The sequence below is a fragment of the Lutra lutra genome, chromosome 17 (genome assembly GCF_902655055.1).
Source record: "Lutra lutra chromosome 17, mLutLut1.2, whole genome shotgun sequence".
Classification (NCBI taxonomy): Eukaryota; Metazoa; Chordata; class Mammalia; order Carnivora; family Mustelidae; genus Lutra; species Lutra lutra.
In genome coordinates, this window is record NC_062294.1 from 27,328,278 (window position 1) to 27,354,122 (window position 25,845).

The following is a 25,845-nucleotide window of genomic DNA, read 5'->3' on the forward strand; positions in this document are numbered from 1 at the left end:
AGGAGCAAGCCTGTGCGGGTGGCACTGACTCTGCATGTAACAGGGGAGGAGATGCCATTTGTGGGTCTGTGGTTGGTGGCAGTCAGGGAAGGCTTCACGGAGGAGGTGGCAATCTAGCTGGATGGTGCATGGTGCACAAGATCATTATAGGCCAAAGGGGGCGTGGTAGGGGTGTCCACAGTGCAATCAGGCAAGGAGCCTTCGGAAGAATACACCTGCCTTGGCTCTAGGCTACCCAGTGCATCAGAATCTGGAGCGGGATGTGGCTTTGGGGATACCCCAGAACAAGTTGGCAGGGTTTGAGTGCATGGGGGTGGGGGGTCCAAATAAATAAGTGAGGGCATGGGGGTGTAGGAGGTGGGGCAGGAGCAGCGAGTGGCTGGCTGGGTGGGGGGCAGGGACGGGGGATAAACCTTAAGGTCCAGTCGTTAAGCCACTGCTGGTCCCCAAACTTGGGAGGGAGATTAGGGAAGCAGAGTTGTGAGTAGATGTGCTGGTGTGCAGCGTGGGGGTGGCAGGCTTGGGCAGGGACCCAGCCGGAGGCAGCACCAGCCTGGCCTCGGGGTCACAAGGAGGCCAGAGGGCTTGGCCCGGCTGGACAGTTGGGAGGCAGAGGACATCCCACACCCTTCATGTGCAGGACACCCGTGACCCCCCGGTGCCAAAGACTTGAGCTCCACTAGCTCAGGCTTGCATTCGGGGCTACAACAGAGAGCTGAGCCTACGAAGAAGCCTTCCGGACTCTTCTTTATCTCCTGGAGATCACAGAGGTTCTCAGCAGGGGTGAGCATCAGGAAAAGAGATCGCTGGTTGCCCCTAACTCACACAGGGAGTGACGGAGAAGGGGTCATGGGCATGCGGTCTTGGTGGCACAGGCCCAGGGACATCAGGGCTGGGACAGTGGCAGAACACACCAGAGGTGGGCAGAGTTTTTTTCCCTTTGGCTAATGCATGCCGTGACCTTGAGCAAGCCACCCATTGTTCCTACCCAGCTGCCCCCTCCAGCGTCTCCCATCTCACAACCTTCCACCTCACTTGACCTTGTTCTAAACAAGGTCGACCTGTCTACCTACCTTTCCATTTACTTCCTTTTCAGCTTAAATCAACTCACATTCTTACTTACCTGCACCTGGAAATTTCTTATGGCAATTTTCAAAAGAAAACCAGCATCTCTTGCCAGCAAGAGGTGATTAAGAAAACCCAAGTAAATAACCCAACGTGACCAAATTCTGGCTGGTTGAGCTCAATTCTGCCGTTGCCTGCCCCGGCCCCCAGCCAGACCCATCCTCTCTGGCTGAGACAGATGAGCCTGTGTTCCCCAGCAGAAAGCCCTTCTCCTGCAGAAGGAGCCACACTGTTGGGAGAGAATCAAAAGTCACTTCTCTCTAAGAAATCCAGTGGCATTTGTTGTCCCAGTTTCTGGCCACTAAATAACTCCTGTCTCACCAGGGACAGCATCCTGAGCTTGGGGTGGGGACGTTGCCCTGAAGGAGCCTCAGTGCCCCCCCTCATTTCTCAGCAGGAAGGGCCTTCTCCCGCCTTCATTTCACACAGATTTCTCCTTGAGCAGACTGTGGTTTTACGATGTAACGATCCTTCCCGTCATGGAGCTAGGGTGTCTGCATCTTATTAAAGGGGGGGACTGGGACAGCAAAATAACGTCCAAAATGGACAGAAACCTGCGCCTGCCCGGAGCTCCCTCAGCTCTGCTGCGACCTGGAGACGGCTGGGTCCCCCTGGAGGGGGTAGTGGCACAGGTCGGGGAGAGCAAGAGGGGTTACTCTTGAGCAGAGCTGGGATGGTGCTGGTCCTGTGCAGCCCCTCCCCCCAGCGCTCCCCACTTACGCCTTCCTCTCTTGGTCCATCCTGTTGATCTGGCCCCCCACGAACACACGGATCCTGCATTTGCTCCATCTCTTCTTGCGGCCGAGAAGATAGGGGATGAGGAGGGTGAGGCCTGGCATCAAGGGGGAACTGCTCTCAGGATAGATAGAGCACCCTCTGGGTTCCTGCCCCGCTCTGCTGCTGGCACCCCTTTTCGTCTGTATGGACCTCAGTTTACCCATCTGTGTAAGGAGGGCGCTAGACTAAACCAAGCTCACGAGGGTCTCTGGGCCGGGGTTCATGTGGCCTGTGTGATGTTTTGAAATCCATGAGCTGGCGTTTAATAATTGGGGGATTTTTCACGTGAAAATCTGGATTGCTGGCATATTTTTTTAAAGGTTAAAGATTTCACCAGTGGGTGGAACCCCTCACCCCTGCTTGTCATCTCTCCACAGGAGGCCAAGGACCAGCCGTCCCTTATCACTGCATAATCCGCACCAACTGACCCATTATTTCACGGCTCTATGCCTCAGTTTCCTTCTTTGTAAATGGGTCTCATCACAGTTCCTGCCTAGGGATCGTACTTAGTGTCAAGCGTGTAGCAAGTGTTCGGTCTACAGAAGCTACCATCCATCGGACACGTGCTCCTGGACCCAAAGCGTTCTCTGTCTGGGCAGGGCTCTATCAGGGGCAGAGCAATAAAGCCAAGAGGCATGTGTTTTAAGAAAAATGAGAGAGGGCATATTTCTGGGAAGTGAAGAACATTCCTACAGCATCCCCCCATTTTTGGCAGGGGCCTGTGACCCCTGAGGTCCATCTCGTCTGAACCCCTAAGGTTCCATCCCATGCTGACCTCAAAGTCCTGGTTTACACCAAGAAGAGGGGCCCAGCCAGGCTTCCTCCAGCCCAGGGGTCACTAGTCCCCCTTGCTGGGCTCTGGGGTCCCTCCAGGGGCCTTGTCCGGAGCAGCCAGGAAGTACTGGCCATGGAGGGAAGGCGGCCCCCGGGAGAGCTGCTGAGCAGGCGGACACTGACCTCCGTCATCGAATAGCCAGTAGATGTCGATGCTCTTCTTGCCCTGCTCAGACTGGAAGATGGTGCTGGCCTGCTCCTCCTGCCCCAGGGCCTCGGGGTCCACTGCAGGAGCAAGGTGGGGAGTCACCTGAGGGCAGCTCACCTTCACACGCCTGACTCTGTCTGAACACGGAGCCAGCTGCTGCGTGAGGTGGGCTCGCTGTCCCCCACGCCGCTATGCACACAGCAGCAAGAAGCACCCTGCTGAGGGCGTGCAAGGTGGGGACTGGCCCAAGCACCACCACTGACTCTTGGACAGTGAGACCCTGAAACCCATTTCTCAGCCAGCTGGACCAGGAGCGGGGGTCCTGGGCGTGCAGTCCTGGGATGTACCCCTCCCTTATTGGCCTGTCTCCCAGAGCATCAGTGGGAAAGGACTGAGGGAGAAGCCCGCTCCTCTCCTCCCTGCCTGTCACCTCTGAGCGAGGACAGGGGTCCTCTTGGAGGGGTCTCACACGGGCCTCGGAGCCAGCTAGGTGGGTTCCCACAATGCCCGGACACTGAATTCCCAAGGAGTGCTGCAAGGTGGAATATTGCCCAAGCCCACCTGCTCCGGTCCCTGGTTACCCAACCCAAGGGTCTTGGGCATCTCCTGCCCATGACCAGGCTCCCTCACGGCCCACCACTGGCTGCTCCATGACGTGAGAGCATCCTGAGCCTCTGAGTGGCGTGCGGACTGACACGTGCCTGAGACAGATGGCCTGGCCCCGCTGGTGCTGGCTTCTTTGCTGTCGTCCGCAGGGTCAAACACGGGGTCAAACACCGGGTTAACTGCAAGAGAGGGGGCAGCTTCGTTCCCGGGCTCTCCTCATCCTGGAGCACTTCTGGCTTCCTCCTCTCCCAGGCTAACCCTTTCACAAGAAAGAAAGTCCCGACCCCTCACCTTCCCCTGATCTGGCCTCTGCCACCCCCTGTACCCGGCCCTTGCTTCTCCCGAAACCCCAGCTTCCTCCTGGCCTCCACACCTCTCAGTCCCCTGACCCCCGGAACCGCCCCCTTTTGTTTTCCATGCTATGATTTCTTTCAGTCCCCCACATGTGACCAATGCAGAGTCTGCAGACCCCTGTGTGACTAGAAGTAAACACAGCCCTTCTCGGTGCCCCAGGGAAGGTCTTGGGGACAAAAACATCTGGGCTCTGTGGCCTTTCTCTGTATTTTCATGTTCCACTGTCTTTTTTTTTTTTTTTTAAGATTTTATTTATTTATTTCACAGACAGAGATCACAACTAAGCAGAGAGGCAGGCAGAGAGAGGAGGAAGCGGGCTCCCCACTGAGCAGAGAGCCTGATGCGGGGCTTGATCCCTGGACCCTGAGATCATGACCTGAGCCGAAGGCAGAGGCTTTAACCCACTGAGCCACCCAGGCGCCCCATGTTCCGCTGTCTTTATGTGAGCTCTCTCCTTTCTCCTGTCTTTTCCTTCTTCCTCTCTATTAGATCCTCTTTTTTCCCACCTGATTGAGACCTTGATAGTGGTTGGGGAGCTCTGAGGTGCAGTCTTGGTTCTGCCCCCAGTTGGAAGTGTGACCTTGAACTTGGTCAGTGTCTTCATTTGGAAACCTGAGGAGCTCTAAAAGGCCATCTGAAGCTAACTTTTTAAGCTTTTATTCTTTACTAATGTCCCCCTTTCTTCTCTCTACCCCTTAAAAAATTGGGTTCTAGGGGTGCCTGGGTGGCTCAGTCAGTTAAACAGACTTTGGCTCAGGTCATGATCCCAGGGTCCTGGAATCAAGCCCCACATCGGGATCCCTGCTCAGCGGGGTATCTCCCTCTCCCTCTCCCTCTGCCCCTCCCCCTGCTCATGCTCTCTCTTGCTTGCTCTCTCAAATAAATAAAATCTTTTTTAAAAAATTGGGTTCTAGAACCTTCTAGAATCCCATTCTGGTTTTTGTGAGGGGCATCGAGCAGGTGGGGCGTGTACTCACTGTGTGCCTGCATCACCTCTGAGACGTTGAGCCCCTCACGCATCCTCATGACACACACACCATAGTTGAAGTCAAAAGCATCACTGGAAAGAGAAGAGGTGGGGTCAGGCTCCCCTCGGTCCCAGCCACCAGCCCCTAGCCCCCAGCCCCCAGGAGACCAGATGTCTACAGTTGGCCCTGCCTCCCACCATATCACTTCTTCCTCTCAGGGCCTCAGTCTCCCCACCTGTGTAACATGTTGGCAGAACCGGAGAGCCCCCAACCAGGGCCCTTCTAGCTCTATGGTCTGTGGCACCAGGGGGTGCTGCGAATCTTATATTCAGAGGGAAACCAAGTCAGGCCAGTCTGCAAGGTGGACCTGTCCTCCTGATATATTTGGAAAATCTACACAAGCCTGCCAGCAGAGGTGGGCATGGGAATTCTTAACCTTATCTTATAGGAGCACAACTCGAGTTTCAGGGAATAACTAGCCCATGAGCCACGCTAAGAAAGTGGACAGCTGGCTTTAGATTCGAATTGCTGAGACAGAACCCCGAGGGCCGGTGTACGTAGGGATGGCCTTGCTCAGGAGGGCAGCAACAGCTTGTCAGAAGGAACACCCAGAAGTCCATTCACTGCCCAGCTGACAGAGGGCCCCGGAAGCCACCAGTAGGGCTTGATCTGATGGGTCAGGCATTGCCCTCTGGGAGTTTTTGGGGCAGGTGCTTCTCAGGCCCTAGCATTTTGGGGTTTTGGAGCACTGGAGTTGGGGGGATGCTGGAGAACAGATATTCTACCACCTGTTGTCACTGTCAGAGGCAGCTGAGATGCCCAGCTCACAGTCAGGTGGCTGAGTCACAGCGGACCTGGAAGCAGGTCCCAGGTCCCCAAAACTCAGCTTCTTTCCTTTCCTTCCTTTCCTTTTCTTTCCTCTCCTCTCCTCTTTCCTTCTTTCTTTTCATTGACTTTTGAAAGATTTCTATTTTTATTATTTATTTAGATTCAGAGAGAAAGCATGCATGAACAGGGCAGCTGGGGCAGAGGGAGGGAGAGAGAGAGAGAGAATCTCAAGCAGACTCCCCACGGAGCAGGGAGCCTAATGTGGGACTCCATCCCATGACCCCGAGATCACGACCTGAGCCGAAATCAAGAGTCAAATGCTCAACTGACCAAGCCACCCAGGCCTCCCAGCCTTTGTTCTTTAAACGCTACTACACACGGCTTCTCTATACCACGTCAACACAGAAAAGCAACTCAGGCAGACATTTTCTGGAGGTTGCCCAGGAGGAGCCAAAGGAGAAAAGGTTTGGAGTTCAGCCCAGAGTCCCCAGGGACTTTCTCCTCATGGTCCCGTTCCCCACACCACTTCTTCCTGGGAGGTCTGGTTTCGCCTCTTGCTTGGTGTCACCACCTCACAGCCCAAGGGCCGGCTCTTGGCAGGTCTTCTATAGTCCAAGGTTCTCACCTAAAAACCCATCTTTTTGTCTCCTCTAAGAAACCAGAAGCTTTGGCAACACTGGGTCCACATTTCTGCCTGGGCACAACTGGCTGGAGCCCAATAGTTGCTACTCACGGCAGTTTGCCACAGTCCCCACTGCTCCCTACTGTCTCTTACCTATTCTCCTTCTCTGTGTTCCTTGTATGTTCCCTGCCCTGCTTGGTGCCCAGGGCCTAGAGGTCAGAGTGGTGAGCCCTCAGTGGGTCTGTTTCCTCCTCAGCTTTGAACCAGCTTCTTATAACTTCCACTGCATCCCCCCTGCTTCCCAAGGCCCAGAAACATCAAAGGCCCAAATCAGCTGACCCCAGGCCCTGCCTCCCTCATGCCCTCACTCACTGCAGGATGCCGATGTAGTCTTCCACCGTGGCCGGGTGAGCTGACTGCCAGTTCTTCTTGAACCCAACCACCAGAATGTTGGGCTTCATTCTCCCAAGACCTGCGGCCTGTAAAGAGTGTTGGGGGGAGGTGAGAGGCTGGGCCTCGTGCCCCACAGCGGCTCTGTTCTGTGACCACGGTGGGGCCCTCTCAGCCGCAGCTGCCCTCCTCACCATGTGGCGAGCGCTCAGGAATCACATGCCGCCAGTCAGGGTCCTGCCTGCCTGGACACACCCAGGAGAGAGGTGAAGCTACAATGACCATACTGTCCCTTTAGCTCTGGATTACCCCAGTTCTGCTTCTCTAGCAAATTATTTCTCATCCCAAGGGACTTGAATTTGGATGCCAGCCTTAGAGTATCCCCAAGTCATCTCACCTCTACATCTTTTATACTTTTTTTAATGCTTAAAAATATTAAAAACTTTTTTGAAGTGAAATTCATATAACACAAAATTAACCATTTTAAAGGGTATGCCCTTCAGTAGAATTCAGTTTAGTCACAATGTTGTACAACCATCACTTCTGTCTACTCTCAGAATATTTTCATACCCCCCCAAAGAAGACCCTGTATGTTCTTTTTTTTTTAATGAGAAATATTTAGAATTATTAGAAAGGACTCTTATGCTGGCTCAGGATTAACAACAGTGATTTTATCTATGCATCCCATTCTACAGCTGAGAAAACTGAGCAGGGAAATGAATTGCCTGGTGGAATGTTCTAGAACTTGATCTGAGTGGTGGCTTCACACCACTAGGTATATCTGCATATATAAATACTTATCAGACTATACACTTAATATTTTTCACTTTGTTGTCTGTAAATTAAATTTTTAAAAAAAGAAAGAAAAAAGGAAAACAAGAATTGCTCAAGACCACACAGGCCCCACAGCCTTCCAGCTCAGTTTCTCATAGGCCCTTGGGCACCGTGAGAAAGCGCCCTGAGTCAGCATATCTGGGGAGACAAGAAAGGCAGGCACTCCCGTTGCAGCAAAGGGAGCTTCAACTAGCCCCTCGGGACGTCCTGCCTTCTAGGTTGTCACACCAAGTACTGAGTCCTGGGGAAGCCCTGAACCTGTGGCACCTGCATGAGAATCTGAACACCACTCCGGAGGTCCTCGGCAATGACATCTGAGTAGAAGGCCTTGATCCTCCTCTTGTTCAGCCACTTGGTGTGTCCATTGGCAATGAGCCGGAGCTCAGGCATCCTCTGTTTGCGGGGTCCCTGTGGGTGGTAGGGGCAGGGGACATCGGGAGCTGCCCTTGCCCTCTGGCCCTAATGAGATGCAGCCCCTCTCCTCCCTGGAGGCTGCCCCAGGGGCTCAGCCACACCCAGAGGTACCCACTTTCCCCTATGGAGTTAGGGGAAGGAAAGAGGAGGAGGAGGGAGGAGGATGGTGAGGGAAGGAAGATGGAGGGAGCAGGCAAGAGGCAGGGCAGTGGGGAGAAGCCAGTGATGGGGACAGGGGAGAGGAGAGAACCAGGCCCACAGCAGGGTCTAGCAGGTTCTGCTTGCTCCATAGTTCCTCCACCCCCCCAATCCTCCTCACAGTCACAGCCTCCCCCACCCCCTGTCCAAGTGTGGACTTCATGCCCAGGGGCTCTTCTAAGTGGGCCCCTCCCCACCTATAGGGGCCACTCACAATGAGCACGTGGCCACAGACCATCAGGCTGAGGTTCCGGGTGAAGGTGCCCACAAAGTCGACCAGGGCCGGGCGGAAGTTGGGGGGTCCCGTGAGCACTAGGCACTGGGGACTGAGAAGGGGAAGGGAAAAGGGCATGAGCCATCTGCACAGAGCCCACGGGGATCTGGGCGCAAATCGCAGGTGGCGGGGAGAATAAAGGCTGGGGGTCGGGGGCACATCACTTACAAGATCCCTGTGCCACGTGAGTGGGTAGGGGACTCAGCCTCTGGATGAAGAGGCAGCCAAGGCTCATGGTCCAGGGCCACTGCCAGACTCAGTTGGAGCCAAACAAAATTGGTCACTCACCAGCTGTGTGACCTCGGGCCAGTTACTTAACCTCTCTGTGCGTCCGTGTTCTTGTCAGCCACTGGGATTAGTGGTAAGGGGGCGTAAGGCACTTTGAGCAGCAATACAACACAAATACATATGGCTGACTGCTGGCGTTACCACCTGGTGGGAAGGAGTCCCGGACACACAACTCTCCTCGCTTAGGAGTTTCGTCACGGTCAGCCTCACAGATGGGGACTATAACACCAGATCATCCTTGGATAGCCCTTTGCGTCTCGAAGAACATACTCTGCTGTGAAAACTCAGGTACAGAGAGGTCACTAGACGTGCTTGGTCCCCACTAAGCAATGGCATCCCAGGCCCCTTGCCGGGGGCAGTGCTCCTCTCTGAGCCTGGGCGGTCCCCACCCTGGGTCTGCCTGGGGCAGGTGACAGGTGGCCTGGATATGGCTGCGCTCACCGGTAGTTCTTGATGTGGTCCTCCACCTCGTTGAGGCCCACCGAGTAGCTCAGGGCCAGGTTGTAGGAGCCGGCCTGCACCGACGAGCCCCAGTTCACCTCTGAGCATGGGGGGGTGAGCACAAGATTAGAAATCCCCAGGAGAGGGGCACCTGGGTGGCTCAGCTGGTTAAGCAACTGCCTTCAGCTCAGGTCATGCTCCTGGAGTCCCAGAATCGAGTCCCACCTCGGGCTCTCTGCTCAGTGGGGAGTCTGCTTCTCCCTCTGACCCTCTCCCCTCTCATACTCTCTCTCTCTCTCTCAAATAAATAAATAAAATCTTTTTTAAAAAATCAAACTCAAAATTTTAGAAATCCCCAGGAGAAACCAGCTGTACTGAGGGAGGGAATGTTGACCTTCTTTAGGAATCAGGCACTGTGGAAGCTGGGCTGTCTGGTGGGTGGACAGCCTGCAGATCTCTTCCTAATGTTTGCACATAACATATGGCTACATATTTATAAGTTACACTACAAAGCATTTAACTCTGGGGACGCCTGGGTGGCTCAGTCGCTGAAGCATCTGCCTTTGCTCAGGTCATGAACCCAGGGTCCTGGGATGGAGTCCTGCATGGGGCTCCCTGCTCAGTGGGAGGTCTGCTTCTCCCTTTGCCTGCCATTCCCCCTGCTTATGCTCTCTCTCTGACAAATAAAACCTTAAAAAAAAAAAACAAAGATCAAACTGTGCAAAATATTCACCTCCCTTGACAAACAGACAATAACCTGGAAGGCTAGGTTCAAATTTAGAATTCTAAGCTTTCCTGGGGTTCTACATCCTGTCCCCAGATCGCTGTCACCTGGGAATCCTTGCTTGTGTGCATATAGACACCACTCTGTATCCACCTGCCCTTCGGTGAGCCAGCTCCTGGCCACCCCCAGGCCTAGATGTGCCCCCAGCCACTTCAAGAGGATGGCCCTGGGCAAGCAATTCCAGGGTCCTGGGTGCCATGGTTGAGGAGGGTATGGTCCAGAAGTAGAGGTGTGGGCTCTGAACAGGCACGTTCCCACAATCTCCTCACCCCACAGGAAAGGATGAGGCTGGAGGCTCAGAACAGGACCCTTGAAAGCACAGAGCCTGATGCAGGCCTTCTAGCTGAGCTGAAGGGCAGGATGGCTGGCTGGGTGCCCTCAGCGGGGAGAAGGGGAGCCAGAAGCCCTGGGCAACATGAGACTGCACACCTGGCTTCTTGTAGATCACGTAGAGCAGGAGGAAAAGGACGACACCGATGGCAATGAGAGCGGCCCACCAGGTGAGAAGGAACATGATGACCACGGAGATGACTGCCCCGAAAAGCGCCGCCCACTTGCTGTAGTATCGGAACGAGGGTCGCCACCCTGGTCAGAGGACGCAGGTTGGTGGGCACGCTCGGGAGCTTCCTCGGGGGCCAGCACCACCTGGCCCTGCCAGCCGTGCCCAGAGCCAGAGTCCCAGCCTGTGCCCACCCAGCCCCCCCGCTGGGTCTCCAGAGGCTGGACTGGAGGCTCTGGGAAGGACCGCACGCCCACCTTGGCTGTCATTTGGCCGAATGGACAGACTACACCAAGGAGGAGGCATCCAAATATGGCCATGTCAGCACGGAGCCATGGGGGAAAGAGGGCAGGGAAGGGTGTGATCCTGCCTGGCTCCACGCCAGTGGGCCATACCAGGGCCGCTGCCAGTGACAGCTGCCCCGTGGCACAACTGTGGGGCACCACGGTTCCCGGGCTGAGGAAAAGGTGGCCTGGCAGCCAGCCCTTTGACAATTTGGGGATAATCAGAAAAAGCCTTTCGCGGGGTACTTTACTACCACCTGCCAGAAATTTTTCAGAATAAACATACAAGTCAATGATGTATATGAGTGACACCCCTGGAATTGTGCAAAGGGCAACCTTCAACAACCTGGGACTTTTGGCAATTCTCTTCCTTTTCTGGGGAGTCACATTCTTGACTCCTGTAAATTTGGTGGAGGAGGGCACTAGAGAAATCTCTGCATCCTGTAAACCGTGTACGAATCCGTGTTCGGCGTACAGCGCATGGTCTTGAGAGATGAGAGCTGCTATTATTATTATGACTTGAGTGGTCCCTTGAACTGGTTTCGATTTGAGAGGTGACCTTGGTGTGCCCGCCCCTCCCGGACCCCTACCCCTGCCCCGCGTGCCTCCTCCCAGAGAGGGGTGAGGGGGCTGCTCACCAGGCGAGTTGGTGATGGACGCGTGGAAACAGCTGAAGTTGATGAGGGCGTACGAGCACAGGAAGAAATTGGAGATGATGGGGGCAATGGTGTTGAGCTCAGCTGCAGTGACCCGGCGGGGGAGAGAGGACAGTCGGTTGGGCAACCTGCCAGGGAGCCGCCTGGCGCCCTCCCTCGCAGTTGGGGGATTCCAGACAGGCTCCCAGAGGCTCAGTGCGTCTCAACCTTCCCATCTGTGAAATGGGCCCATCATTTTGTGAAACAAAGGGCCGATGTTTTGTTTACTGTCAAGGGCCATCTCTTAACAAGACAGAGAGAAATGGGAGATACTATGAGAGAACCAAGGACAGTAGTTGTCATACTTTTCTTGCAACCACAAATTACAGTAAGATATATATTTTACAATGTGACCCAAGACCCATGTCTTCTTTTATCTGAAACTCTGGGACCTTAGGACACACACAGTTCCACCCACAGTGAAAACCCACTCAAGATCCGGGTCCCTCCCTTCCCTGTCTTACTCGGCCGCCACTGCCCCTGACACCACCAGACAAACTTTGGCATGTTTCCTTGCTCCAGGGGCCTGCTTCTGGGGAAATCCCCCAAACAAGACAGACCCCTCTTCTGTCCCAGGACTTCTGAGCATGAGTCCCTTGAATTGTCACAAGAACCCTGCCCCAGAGTGTCTAAGATGGTGGTTCTCAGTCTGAACTGTAGTCAGACCCACTCAGATCAAAGGACATGAAATCGGAGTTAGGGAAGACAGCAGGATGAGCAGGAAGCAGGGGTGTATCTGGGGACGGCAGGCCTGACTAAAGGTTTCCATCCCCTGGGGGTGACCCTGTTGCCTCTTCATCTGGTTCAGGATCCAGGAGTACCCAGTGTCCAGAAAGGCTCCCTTGAGTGGCGGAGAGTCGACTGGAAAGGGAAGCCTCATGATTGCTGATGCTGGCATGAACCACAAGGATTCAGCTACGGTAGGGCCACGGGACCACCAGCAGCCAGCCCCCACCTCGCTCCTGCACAGGAGCCATAGCACAGCCACTGCCCTGGCTTGGTGTGGCCACCTTTCTCCTAGCAAGTTCTGCCTTGTTGGCTAAATAAACCAGGAGGCACTGGGGTGTGTGTGCATCTATGAATACAATGCACGTGCATGTGTGTGTGTGTGTGTGTGTGTGTACACAAGTCTCTTTGTGCCCACCTGTGACGCCCCTGCTATGCACTATTGCTCCCATTCTGCAGACGAAGAAACCAAGGCAAAATGATCTGTCCAAGGTAACACAGCTGGCAAAGCCAGGATAGAAAACCAATCTAACTATCTGGTTCCCTGGGATCTCTCCCCTGGGGCATCCTCTACCATGAAGTCCAAGGGGGTCTGGCAGCTCAAGGTCTGGGAAATGAGGTTGTGGAGTTCATACACAGCGACAGAGCTACTGATCCAGCTGTCTGTATCTGCTCCCAAGAGCTGTTCTGTGCTCCGGAGTTGTCCTGGGGACTAATTCAGACCCGGGGACTGGGGGTGTGGGTGGGGGTGGGATGGGGGGCAACTTGCCAGGACACAGGAATACAGAATCAGCAAGAGAAGGCAGGGTCCCTTCTAACATAGAATGGTGTGCCCCACCAGGCTGGCATGGCGTGGGAGCCACCTATCCGGAGGCGGGGGAGGGGCGGGGGCCCCATGACCAGCCTCACTCACTCAAGAGCTAGTCACCAAGTGTCCACTCCCTGCCAGGCCTGGCCGGGCACTGGGTGCCAAGGTGAGCAGTGCAGAGAGGAGCCCCCACAAGCTGCTGGGCACAGCCTCTCACCGATGATGATGAAGGCCACAGCGATGGCGTAGGCCAGCAGGTAGCCGCGCACCGGCTCTTTGTTCTTGCCGTAGCCCTTCCCGAAGAAGCCGATCAGTGGGTACAGCTGGTCCTCACACAGGCACTGTGGGCACAGGAAGGCGTGCGCATCATCCCGGGCTGGGCCCCCCTCCCCTCCCCGCAACCCCCGCCCCCCTGCCCCCAGGCTCTGCTTACTCTCTCCACCTCAGCCGGGAGCTTCCCCTAATCTGGATCCTGGTTGCAGTTTCTTGGATGGGACTCATCTCCTTGCCCACCCCCACCTCACCAGGGAGGGAGCAAAAGGGCAAGGTGGGAGGGGGTGGACGGGGTCAGCGTGCAACAGGGCGGGCAAAAGTGCTGACAGGGTGCCAGGCTGCACCAGGGAGACTCTGGGGTGGGAGATGCCAGTGTAGTTCAAAGCACACCATGGGAAGGGGCTGCTTCCTGCATGAGTTGGTCACAAGCCCCCTTTTGCCTTCAGTCTAGACTGTCTCTGTCCCATGACACCCTGAGACCTTTGCAGCAGTTGCCCAGGGACCCGTGTCCCTGGGCCTCCCAGAACCTCCCGCCAGACCCATTCTGCAGCCTCACCTGGAAGACTTTGGCAGCAGAGACGAGGCAGGCCAGGGCAGAGGAGAGGGTGGCCCCAAAAATGCCAGCCGTGATCAAGGGCGCAAAGCCGGACACCATGCTCATGGTCTGCAGGGACACAGGGTCCAGGCCCCTCATGTCTGGAGCCCCTATGCAGGGCACCCCAGGCCTCACTGCGGCAGGGGCTAGGTTCTGAGGCCTCAGAGTCCACACCCCTTACCTGGGGATCCCAGGGCCCACTGAGGCAGGGGCTGGGCCCCGGGGCCCCCACCTGAGCCTGAACCTCTTTCCTCCAAGCCTGCGGCCCAGCCCTCCAAACCACGTCTGTCCCAGCCTGTTCCAGCCTCGGTCTGGGGCAGACTGCCCCGCAGAGGCCACGTGTACCTGGTAGTAGTTGATGAGGCCATAGTGGCAGTTGTGCTGGTGGGCGCACTCGGTGAAGTTCCAGCCGTAGCCGCAGGCCAGCCCCTCACAGGCGCCCGAGCCGGGGGTCACCGTGTCATTCAGGACCCCGGAGGCATCACGAACTACACAGGAGCCTGAAGAGGGAGCAGGGCCTGGGGAAGTCCCCCTTCTTCCCTTCCCTCCTCTCTCCTCTCCTCCCGCCCCCAGACACTGGCTGCTTCTACAGAGGGGCCAGCTCCCCCTTCAGCATGTAATCATAAATAATAATAATAACAGTAATGGCAATTACAAATAGCTAAATGCGGGAGCGAAGGACTGTAAACAACCCTGGGAAGAAAGCATCACCATTGCCTTTGTTGTCATTGTCCTTCTACAGAGGCCCAGCAACATGAAGTGACCTGTTAAGGTCCCCGTGTCCTCCTTAAAATAGAGGCCAGGGGCACCTGGGTGGCTCAGTGGGTTAAAGCCTCTGCCTTCGGCTCAGGTCATGATCCCAGGGTCCTGGGATCGAGCCCCACATCGGGCTCTCTGCTCAGCAGGGAGCCTGCTTCCTCCTCTCTCTCTCTCTGCCTGCCTCTCTGCCTACTTGTGATCTCTGTCTGTCAAATAAATAAATAAAATCTTAAAAAAAAAAAAAAAAGAGAGGCCAGACTGGTTGCACCCTGGGCCATGTCCCTTGGCCATCTGTGAACAGCCTACTTCACAAGGTGGTTAATGGGAGCACCGTGAGGACCTCAGCGAGAGGCAAGTGTCAATGGCCCAGGCCTGGGTTCAAAGCTTGCCTCCACCATTTGGTGGCTATGTGAGCTTGGGCAGGTGCATTGAACATCTCTGAGCCCTGGTTTTCTCCTCTGTGAAATGGTGGGCACAGGAGTGCCCGGATTAAATGTGATGGGCACGTAAAGGACTGGGCTTATGGCTGAGTCAGTGACTGGTATCATCTTCAACCACCACCACCATCATCATCATTATTATTATTAGTCATTGGGTCAGAGTATAATTTGCCCTAGAGCATTTTCCCACCCTTGCATCTGTAAGTTCAGGTGTGAAGGGACCAGAAGAGCCTAGTCTGACCCAACCCTCACCACAAACTACCACCTCCCTTGAAGATGTTCTGGTCACCACCACTAGCCCCCCCAAATAAGGTTTGAGGTTCCACTCCCTGAGGTGGCCAAGTCCTCCTGGCCTAGCTCTCCCTGCTGGATAGCCAAGCACCCTGAAATCCTTCTAGCAGTCCCAGACAGCTACTCACCAATGGTGGCCGAGATGGCCAGGTAGGAGACAGTGGTCCAGAAAATGGCCATGAGCGTTCCCTTGGGGATGGCTACAGCAGGGTCCTGGGGGAGGAGGAGCAGGGAGGGAGGGAAGGCATCAGGCAGCCACTGGGCCTCCTGCCAGGCCCTGCCCTTGTCTGAGGCCGGGGGAGGGCCAGTGACCCCCTGACCCGGCCCCCTCTCAGAGCCCCCTTTCCCAGGGCCCCAGGAAGAAGGACCCTTGCTATTGCCACCCGCAGGGCAGGATGGGACCCAAGCAAGATCATGGGGCTGAGAGCACACCCAGTCCCTGGGAGCCAGAGGCATGGAGAGAAGCTCTAACCAGCTCCATGTCTTCTTTTCCAGAACACTGGCCAACACGGGCTCTGGGGGTGCTGAAGTGGGGGGTGGGGGGATCTGGAGCCAGCTTCCAGGTGACCGGCTGGGTGGTGGACATGCTCTTTTATGTCTCAGCCCCTCCAGCCTCACAGGGATGCCGGCTAAGTGACTTAATCCACATCCAGATCCCAGACCAGGGCCCGGGGCTGCGGGTTCGTCACTATCATGCGCCAACTGGTCTGTGAGTTCCCACAGCAGTTAATCCACAGACAAGCCCCAAACTCCCTCCCCACCGAGGGAGGGCTCTCCTCTGGCATTTTCCTAGCAGAAACAGCGAATCTTCACACGCACACATCACGTATTCCACTCGTCCAGACCCTTCCTCATGCATAACTTCTTCTAAAGTGGCCAGAGTATCCCCACCCCGCTGGTGGGGAAACTGAGGCCAGGAAGCTGTGTGGAGGCCCCAGCTGGCTGAGCCAGGGGTGGCTCGCTCCCACCACATGGAGGTCGACAGCCTCAGGCCCCTGGGGGCTGGTCCCGGGTGGAATAACACAGGCCGGGATTTTTCCAGCAGGTTCTCCCCCAGGCATATAGCCCAACCCCCAAGGCAGGCCACATGGGCACTGGGAAGCAAATACTTGTGCACCTCCCCAGCTTTTCCTGGGCCATTCTGCACAGCTGGCTGGTAGAACCACAAGTGACAGAGCTTGGAGGGACCGTGACGTTGTTCAGTGTTACAGGTGGGTCCAAACAAGGCTGGCAACGACCCAGGTCTCTGCCTCAGACACTTGGGAGCCCAAGTTGGAGCTGATGGTCGGACAGTGAATGACCAAGCGCTGGCCCCCACTCTGGAGGCCCCAGGGAGGGAGGTACGGGCAGGATCCTGTCGACATGGGGCAGATGGCCCCTGTCACAGAGCAGACTGAAGTGTACTGGAGACCAAGGGGTGGGGGTGGAGAGCAACATGGCGGGAACCACAAAAGGCCTCCTCGCGGAGGGGACAACTGGGTTGGCTCTGAGGGCCGGGGGCTGGGAGGGAGGGACGGGTAGGGCAGAGCAAAGTGAAAACAGAGGGGCAGAGCTGGAGGGGGGCCGAGGGCTCTGGAGTTTCCAGGTCCACTGTGGTCTCAGCTGTGGGGGTCCTGCCAGCTCTGCTGGGGGCACCAGGATGGCTCCACCAGGTCAAGCACACAGAGTCCCTGGTCTCCAGGCCAGCTGGCCAGCTCAACTTCCCATCCCACCTCTAGGGGGTTGGAGGTGTCCCCCAAAATTCATGTTCACCCAGAACCTCAGAATATGTCCTTATTTGGAAATAGGATCTTTGCAAAAATGTAATTAGTTAAGCTGAGGTCCTACTCAGTCAGGTGGGCCTTAAATCCAGCAACAGGTGTTCTGTAAGAAGAGGCCAGGACACACAGAGGGAAGGAGGCCGTGGGAAGACAGTGGTTGAGACTACAGAGACACAGATCCAAGGCAAGGAATGGGAAGAACTGTTGGAGCCGCCAGAAGCTGGGAGAGGAGAGGAGGAGTCTCCCAGAGAGCCTTTACAGGGAGCATGGCCCTTGACTCCTTTATTCTGGACTTTGGCTTCCAGAATGGAGCAAGAATAAATGTCTGTTGTTTTAAGCCACAGCATTTGTGGTCATTTGTTAAAATGGTCCCGGGAGATGGCTACACTAGACCTCCATCCGGCTCCTACATTTCGGCCCCAAATCTCTGAGCCTGGCCACAAGTCAGACACATGTGGGTCCACATCCCAGCCTCTCCTCCTGGCTGTGTGAGCTGGAACAAGCTCCTTAACCTCTCTGAGCCTCAGTGATGCCCCCAACCCCAATCTGTGAGATGAGAATCAACGCAGCCCACAGGAAGGACCCATAAATGTGAGCAGGTAGGAGTGGGGACTGTTGTGCCCTGGGATGTACCCTGGGACGATAGCAGATGGGACATAGTCCCCACCTCAGTCACTAGGCAGTCCCTTGAATCTGAGCCTCAGTCTCCCTGGCAGAAAATTAAGCTAGTAAAGCTTTCCTTGGCCATAGCACGGGGCGATGGTCACAAGATTGCTCCATGAGTGCTAAGGGGTTGGGGAACGTCACTAACTGAGGGGCTGGTTGTCTCTTTTTCACCAGAATGTCAGCTGTGTGAGGACTGGAATTTGTGTCTTTGTGTTTTGTTTATTGCTGCATCCACAAGACAGTGGCACAAAGCAGGTGCTCAAAAACTATTCATGGACTGTAAGTTCATGATGAAGTTGAGGCCTCTTTATTCCAGCCCCTCTGCCACCTGTGGGTGTGTGGCCCTGGGCAATGCCCAGCCCTCTCTGAGCTTGGTCTGCTCCTCTCTGTGCGGGTAAGAGCCCTCACAGCTGCCCCTCGCCAAGGATCATGTTTGTAAAGAATGAGCCCCCCCACCCCCCTGCCCAGCAGCCACATGGGGAAAATGGCCATGACCTTGACAACCAGCGCTTCTCCGTACTTCCTCTGTGCTGGACACTGTTGGAAGCATGTCACATAAATCAGCAGGTGGAATCCTTAGTCCCTGCTCAGGGAAGCGGGAGGGGTGCTCCAGGTCCCCTCTTACATTTGGGAAAGCTAAGCCCAGAGAGGTTTAAAGGGACTTGCCTAAAGTCTCCCTGAGTGAGAGCTGCTCCTGTACTGAGGACGCTCGGTCTCACAGAACCGGGCTGAGGGCGGGATCCAGGAGGAAATGGTCCCTGGAGGGCTTGAGGGCACTCAGGACAGAGCCAAGGTGCGCCCCTCCTCCCCACACCCCAGTTCCGGGACAGCTGCCTAGCCCTGACGCCTGCATACCGTGCGGGTTGGTAACCGGAGAGGCTGGATGAAGCATCTGGGTAAACGGCTAGGCTACGAAGATCTCTCAGAGCGCTGGCAGGGGACCTGGACTGTCTGAGCACAAGACTGACCTCTGCAGGGACCTCCGGGCAGGCAGGTAGCCCAGGCCCCTGCTGTTCGCTCCCCAGAGAAGGGAGAGGAGCCAGGTAAACACAGTCACTCTCCAATTTCCTGGCCGTGCTGTGCACCACCTGGGCACCCCCGGTTACAGCCAAGCAGGGTGGAGACAGTCCACGGTACCATTCTTCGTTTATTTAAGAAAATGCATCAAAGAGCACCTTTCAGGTGGGACTGCAGGCTGGGGGGAAGGGTTCCCAGCACCGACCCAGGTTCTCACCATTCACCCCACTGGCACCCCATCTGTCTCCTTGATCCTGCCCTGGCAAAGATACCATTAGCCTCCTCAGCTTTCAAAGCCCCGGCCCAGCCCCATCTCCACCCAGTTTTGCTGGAGCCCCTGTCAACATGCGTCTCTCCTTCTTCCCCACCTTCTAGCACCTTGTATTCCCGCTCTGAAGTTCCCAGTCAATACGTTTCACCACTATTCACTCAACAAACGTGTACTGAGCATATACCATGTGTCTGACACTTAGCTAGGAATGGGGACATAGAGGCAGGCCTCAGTTCTCCAGATAAAGAGAACCAGAAGGGGGAAGAGACACATAAATGGCCTGGCGTCATTAGGCTGGGGGAACCACACTCTGACAGAGGGCTGGGAGAGGTTTAAGGGTACAGGTGTTGTCTGAAAGAGGAACAGAACTTCTCAAGGTAAAGAAACAAAGGTCGGACATCCCAGGGAGAGAGCAGAGACCAAGACACAGAGGCAGGCGGGGCAACACAGGGAAAGCAGCTGATTCTCAGGGCTGGGACAGGGGACACAGCAATTGTGGGCCGGAGCCTCGAACTTTGAGCAGACGTGGCCTGCACCAAGACAGTGGAGAGCCCTGAGAGGATGCCAGCCCAGCAAAGACATGCATGAACCAGCTTTGGAAGGTCAAGCTGGCTCAGTCTTCCCCCTTAGACTGAGAGTCCCAGGAACTAGGGAGGAGACCCGCCTGTTTTAGGGTGGTCCTCCAGGCCTAGAGCAGAGTTGTGTCAATCAACAATCTCAGAATTGAGTGGGGCAAACGGAGTTGGTTTGGACCCCGCCGTCTCAGTGCCCAACCTCAGTGGCCAGGGGAGATCCTGGTATGACAGGGCCAGGAGGCAGGAGGGCAGGCGTTCTGCTCACCTTGAGGTCCCCAGAGATGTTAGCTCCTGCCAGGATGCCCGTGGCTGAAGGGAAGAAGATGGAGAACATCCCGAAGAAGCTGCCGTCCACGCCCCGCCAGTCGGGCACCAAGTTCTGGACAAAAATGTCCGCTGGAAGACCAAACCCTGAATCAGGGCCACCCAGAAGGCTGGGCCCAGCCAGGCAGGCAGGAGGCTCCCCCTCTCTGGCAGCTTCTGGTCCTGGGAATTGGAAGTCCCATCCTCCTGGTGCCCACAGAATGGAGCAGATTGGTGGGCAGAGTGTACCTGTCTCCGGAGCCATGGGCAGGGGCCCCAACCTGCACATACCCCGGTAGCTGAAGAAGCCTTTGGAAGCCTTGTCCTCAGACGGGGGAATCAGCGTCCCCACCAAGTAGTTGGCAAAGGAGACCATGATGACGAGGAAGAAGAGCACCTGGGCCTGGAATAAAGGACCCTAGAAGTCAGATGACCTGGCCCCACCTGCTCAGGGAGCCCCAGTGGGACAGAACCTGCCCAGGGTCCCTCCCTCCCTCTTTCTTTCATTCATTCATTCATTCATTCATTCATGCTGCATGACCCGTTCTGGGAGTTGGAGGTATAGCAAGGCTCTTATTTTGCTGATAAATATGGAACATGACTCTAGAGGATGAACGAGGGTGTGATGGGGACTGTGTGGGGGACTACATTAGCAGAGTCTATGAAGGTGTCTTCAAGGGTTCTAAAGGAGGCTGAGGAGTGAGATGCAGAACTATCGGGGCACAAGCGGGGGACATTCAGCCAGGATGGAGGCCAGTGGAGCTGGAGGCCAGAGGAAGGGGGAGAGAGGTGAGGCGGGGGCAGGGGTCAGGGGCCAGATCTGCCAAGTCTGACCACCAATGGCCCATAGTCCTTCTGCCCTCCTTCCACAGTGCCAAGCCTCTGAATTTTGGTTGGGTACAGGTTCACATGAGGACACTCCTCCCTGCCCTGCTGAGCTTAGCTGTGGCCACGAGACCGAGTCCTGGCTGAGGGGATGTACACAGAGTGATACGCACAGCTTCTGGGCAGGGCCCGGAAAGGAAAAGAAAAAGGCCCCATTCCCTCCCTGCTGACTGGACCGTGGCCGCCGTGGAGCAGATGCATGGAAGCCACTCCCAGGGACGGAGAGGCCACAGGACAGAAATGGTCTGGGTGCCTGAGCCCTGCAAGCCACACACACCTGCACGTTACAGGAGAGACAAACACATGACTCTCACTCAAGGCCCTGTGCTTTAGGGTCTGTCTGTCACAACCACAGAGCCAGAAGCCTAGCTAATACACCGACAAGAGGCAGAATCAGGCCCGGGACCCAGGCCCCACGACTCCCGCTTCTCCAGTGAACCGCTCCCAACCTCCCCTCCTCACCTTGGACTCCCACTCCATGCCAGCCAGGGAGATGGCCAGCAGCACAGTGACGGTGACCACACCGATGATGCGGATGTCGTTGATGGGGTCCACGATGGGTGTGCCATACTCCTAGGCAGGAGGACACAGGCCAGGCTGCACACTGCCCTCTCAACACCTCCCCCCCAGACTCCTCCACCTTGATTCACCTCAAGTATGGGGGACCCCTCATAGCAAAACAGAAACACAAACCCCTTCCCTGCCAACAGACCCCCGCCCCGCAGGGCTGCATCAGCCTAGACAGGTCAGCCCTAAAGGCAACACATACCCCTGAGGGGGATGTCTGGGAATGGCCTTTATTTGAAGAGATCATTACGGACACCCACAGTGGTCAGACCGTGGCCGTGGTCCCTGACAGATAAAACTGACCCAGACGGGGCGGGGGAGAGCGAGTTAGGCTGCCCGGGCTCCCTCTGGCTTCACCTGGAGCAGGTCCCGCACGGTCTCTGCGAAGCCCACGGTGTGCATGGCCACACCCACAGCATTGGCAAAAGCAAAAATGAGGCCAATGGAGCCCCCTAGCTCTGGGCCAAGGCTCCGGGAGATGAGAAAGTAGGTGCCACCTATTGGGGACAGAGCGGGGGCCATGAAACCAGGAGACAGCTGGCTGGGGCGGGCTTGGGACAGGCAGAAGCTGGGGCTGGGAAAGGGTAACCATGGGACCCCCACGGCCCACAGCACAGGGGATTACCGAGGTTGTCCGTGGGGGCCCAAATTCTTCACCTGGAATTAGAGGGAGTGGCCTGGGGCAACCCCGTTTTGGTAGAGATGGGGTGGGGGAGTGGCTCAGAGACCCATTCCCAGGGTAAGACTGGGCAACAGGAAAGGGGAGGGCCTTGGGGGTGGGGAAGGGCCCACCTGACTTGACCTTGCCATTGGTGGAGATGGCCGAGATGGAGAGGCCGGTGATGGAGGTCACAGTGACTGACAGCAGGATGATGATCCAGGTCAGGACTGTGGGATGAGTGGGAGGTGATCACCACAGAAACTCAGCCAGGGCACTTCCCAGGTGAGGGGTCATGTGAGGAAGCTGAGTCAGCTGAATGGTTCACCATGAAACCTAAGTCACCTCCTTTCCCGAACCTCAGTTTTCTCATCTGAGAAATGGGTCTCTGTGTCCCTCCTGGTATATTCTGAACAGCCAGGGAGCTATGGAGCCACTATAAAAAGGATCATTAGGTATGGAAGGGAAGGCACCCTCCTTCAGTAATAACAATTACCACTCGATGAACACCTTTGGGTGCCAAATCCTGTGCTGTTAAAGACATCATAGAAACCCCACAATAGGTCTGTCAGGTAGGGACAGTCATCAGTGCCATTTGACTGATGAGGAAACCGAGGCTCAGAGAGGCTAAGAAACTTGTCCAGGGTCACACAGCATCAGAGCTACCCTCTAACATTGGTGTCTGTCCAGAGCCCAGTTTCCTAACCTGGATGCTGGGCAATAGGGAGGTTAAGCGACCTACTGAGGACAAAGAGAGCCAGGGAGAGGCCTCAGGCCTAATGATTCCATGTCTAGATTGCTCTGCCACACTTCCCTGACATCTGTCACCACAGAAGCCTGGGGTCTCGGCAGCCCAAGTTCAGGACTGAGGCCCAGGAGGATCAGGTCTCGGGTACAGCCTCCTCTTCCCCCCCAAGAGGTGGCACTCACCAATGCCCGCCTGGGCTGTAATCCAGGGGAGCCGCAGGTAGAGGATCACACCCCAGATATTGAGCATGCAACGGATCTGGGAAGAGAGAAGAGTTGGAGGCCACCTGGGTGGGCCAATACCCCACACCCAAACATACAAGTCCCTGTCCCCAGTCATGGCATGGGATTGGGCATGCTGGCCTAGGGGACACCTGGGTCCTTTCTTGGCTCTATTCACTTCACTGCATTCCTACTTCCATGGCCCCTGAGTTCTGTGGAGCAGGGAGAGGAGGTGTACCCAGAGATTCACCTGCCCCTCCCACCCACTTTTCTGCCCTCCCACTGGGGTCTGAGGACCGGCTGCAAGCATCATCACACCTCACCCGTCTCCAAGCCCGGGATCCTGTGTCTGCCAGCCCCAGCCATGGCCGCTGTGGCCAGCGGTCACCCTAGGGCCCAGCTTCTGGGAGGAGCTTGGCAAATACCGGCTAAGACAGTGCCCCACATACAAGCAGAAGCAGCACTTGGGTTGCTGTGACTTCAGCTTCCAAATTTAAAGCAAAGCCAGAGGCTAGAGCTGAGACTGAATTCCAGGGAGGTGGGGGTGTTGATGTGGTTTTTGGCCCCAGCCAAGTTCTTGGGGTGGGGCAGAAGCATGTGGCATTTCCAAGGCAGGGAGACTTCTAAGGCCCTCTCTATGCTCCGAGATACTGAACGGGGCCCCGCCAGGCTCTGAACCCACAGCCCGGGAGGAAGATGCCTACTCCCCAGATGGAGGCACAGCCAGCAGGCAGTTGGCAGAGTAAGGTCAGAACCCAGGCCTCCCTCTACCGCACAATCCACCCACTGTCCTCTCAGAACAGGACCAAAGCCTTCTGACTCTCATCCGATCCCCTCTGAAAAGTCGCACAAAGCCTTCCAAAGCCAAGTTCATTAGATTTTTGCTGTTTGAAGACTCACTGGTGCTCTACACTACAGGAAACCTACCCTTTCCCATCACTGAGAATGACAAAAACAGGCTTGCGGATTTGTGTGTTTAGTGCTGCCCCCTGGTGGCTATGGATGAAAACAGTTTCTTCTAATAATCCCAAAGTAGGCCCTGATCCAAGCCGCTCCGGTCTATTAACTCATAATGCACATCATTTCACAGGTGAAGAAACTGAGGCACAGACAAGTTAAATAACTTGTCCAATGCCACAGGACAAGTGAGTAACCAGAGATCTTTCCCAGGGCAAGGTATCAATCTGGGGAGCAAATGGGGGTTGAGAAGCACAAAACCAGGGAAAATTGGAAGTCGCTCTGCCCATGGGGAGACAGACCCAGGCTGGGCCTTGGGTCTACCCTGGCCACTAAAACCTGAGTGTCGGAGCTGCGCCTGGATGGAGCTCTCTCTCCCCACTTCCATTCTGGGGCATCCCATCCACACTCGACTCACCATCACCCCCTTGACCCAGCCAAAGCGCACAGGCTCCCCAGGGTTCTTCTCGCTGCTGGTGCCTGCCTCGTCTTCCACCAGCCCGTCGGTCATCTCATGGCTGGGCCGGCTGTCAAAGGCCAGGGCGTGCAGGTGGCTGCCCTCCTGCTGGGAGCCCAGAGGCCACAGGTCAGGCAGGCAGGGGTCATGACCATCCAGCTCCCTGTCTTCCACCCTCCCGAGTCCAGCCTCCCCCGCAGCAAACGCGGTGAGCCTCCCCTGCGCCCGCAGACCTGCCGCATTCCCACCTCCCTGCGCTCCCTTTCAGATGCGTGCAGCCTTCAGCTGACAGGAAGCTCATTATCTCTCTGGGAGGCCAAGATTCTTTAATTGGGTGGTCAACGACTGCATAAAAAAACATTACTACATGTGTCCGGAGCTTTATAGCTTCCGCGCCCGCGTTTCATGCAGGTGTCCCAACCCACAAAGAAGACACCCATGTGCCCCCATGGCCCGGGTGACGGAGCCAAGATTCAGAGAAGTGAGGTACGTGGGTCAAGGTCACATGGCAGGAAAGTGGCCAGTCCTTGAGCTGGTGCTTACCTTGAGAAAGGAGTGCAGATCGGCCAGCGTGGGCCGGACCTTTCGGGGCTCCCCGGGCAGGGCGCTGTTAGCGTAGTGCTCGTAGGCCGGGACTACGTCGATAGTGTTGTAGCCAAAGGTGCGCATGTAGAACGTGCTGCCGTGGGTCAGGTGGCTGCTGTCATAGGCAGTGGGCGGCGGGGGCTCCTCACCCCCCAGCAGCGTGCTGATGGTGAAGCGCCCACTGCATAGCGCGGGGTCCCCCGGCATCTCGGACACCGGCAGCTCGGCCATTGCGGCTCTGGGCGGCAGGGGCGGGGGCCAGGGTCGGCGGGAACATGCTGGGTGGCTTTATAGGCTGGGCCCACAGCAGGGAGGAGGCAGGGAGTTTGGTCCAAACCGCCCACGGCTGGCGAGCGGGGTCCCTGGACAGAGCGGGAGGCAGAGCACGTGCCCCCTGCTGTCCTGCCCACCATTTGATCGCTGAGATAGCAACCCTGCCTGGGACCACGAGGGCTGGGCTGGGCCAGCGCCAGACACAGAGCGGGAAACGGGGAAACATGCCCAGCTTTGGGTCCCGTCGGAGGCTGGGGTGGGGTGGCTCTTCCAAGTCTGAGAGCAGAAGACATCTGCAGGACCCGAGGAGGAAGGAGTGCTCACCAGAGGGGACACTTAGAAGTCCTATGAGACCCTGGGGACAGTCTAATGACCTGAGGTCCCACCCTTGGCAGGTTCCAAAACCTCTCATTTTGGTATCTGGTATTTAGTTTTATTTTTTAGGTACTTAGTATTTGTGACTAGATGAATGGTAGGACTTTCAAAAAGATACACAGGAAGAAGATACACACATGTATATAACAGGTTCGTCTCTCTTACTTAGATCTCTGGCTCCCAGTGGTGCCTGCCCTTCCAAAGGCATCTCAGAGTGTAGAAACCATCACCGGCAAGCACCCCCAAACCAGAGTTGAGCATGTGCCAACTGT

General features: G+C 56.2%; 1 protein-coding gene across 2 annotated transcripts in view; it reads right to left on the reverse strand.

Moving 5' to 3' along the window:
• The window catches only part of SLC12A3 (solute carrier family 12 member 3), a 35,889-nt gene extending 10,687 nt beyond the window's left edge, over positions 1–25,202 (reverse strand). Inside the window, exons 1-22 of one of the 2 annotated variants that reach the window (XM_047711979.1) lie at positions 24,884–25,202; positions 24,302–24,445; positions 22,888–22,963; positions 22,092–22,187; positions 21,657–21,796; positions 21,195–21,305; positions 20,139–20,250; positions 19,810–19,940; positions 15,384–15,468; positions 14,111–14,265; positions 13,727–13,834; positions 13,115–13,238; positions 11,307–11,408; positions 10,315–10,470; positions 9,102–9,201; positions 8,313–8,424; positions 7,754–7,894; positions 6,635–6,741; positions 4,822–4,904; positions 3,586–3,669; positions 2,860–2,961; positions 1,846–1,957 (exon numbers count right to left, since the gene is read on the reverse strand). In XM_047711979.1, coding sequence (XP_047567935.1) covers positions 1,846–1,957; positions 2,860–2,961; positions 3,586–3,669; positions 4,822–4,904; positions 6,635–6,741; positions 7,754–7,894; positions 8,313–8,424; positions 9,102–9,201; positions 10,315–10,470; positions 11,307–11,408; positions 13,115–13,238; positions 13,727–13,834; positions 14,111–14,265; positions 15,384–15,468; positions 19,810–19,940; positions 20,139–20,250; positions 21,195–21,305; positions 21,657–21,796; positions 22,092–22,187; positions 22,888–22,963; positions 24,302–24,445; positions 24,884–25,156 — 2,654 coding nt within the window. In that variant the 5' untranslated portion in view covers positions 25,157–25,202. Of the gene's footprint in view, positions 1–1,845; positions 1,958–2,859; positions 2,962–3,585; positions 3,670–4,821; positions 4,905–6,634; positions 6,742–7,753; positions 7,895–8,312; positions 8,425–9,101; positions 9,202–10,314; positions 10,471–11,306; positions 11,409–13,114; positions 13,239–13,726; positions 13,835–14,110; positions 14,266–15,383; positions 15,469–19,809; positions 19,941–20,138; positions 20,251–21,194; positions 21,306–21,656; positions 21,797–22,091; positions 22,188–22,887; positions 22,964–24,301; positions 24,449–24,883 lie in introns of both variants that reach the window. The other variant, XM_047711978.1, reaches the window with a different exon arrangement.
• Between the last annotated feature and the right edge of the window lie 643 nt (positions 25,203–25,845).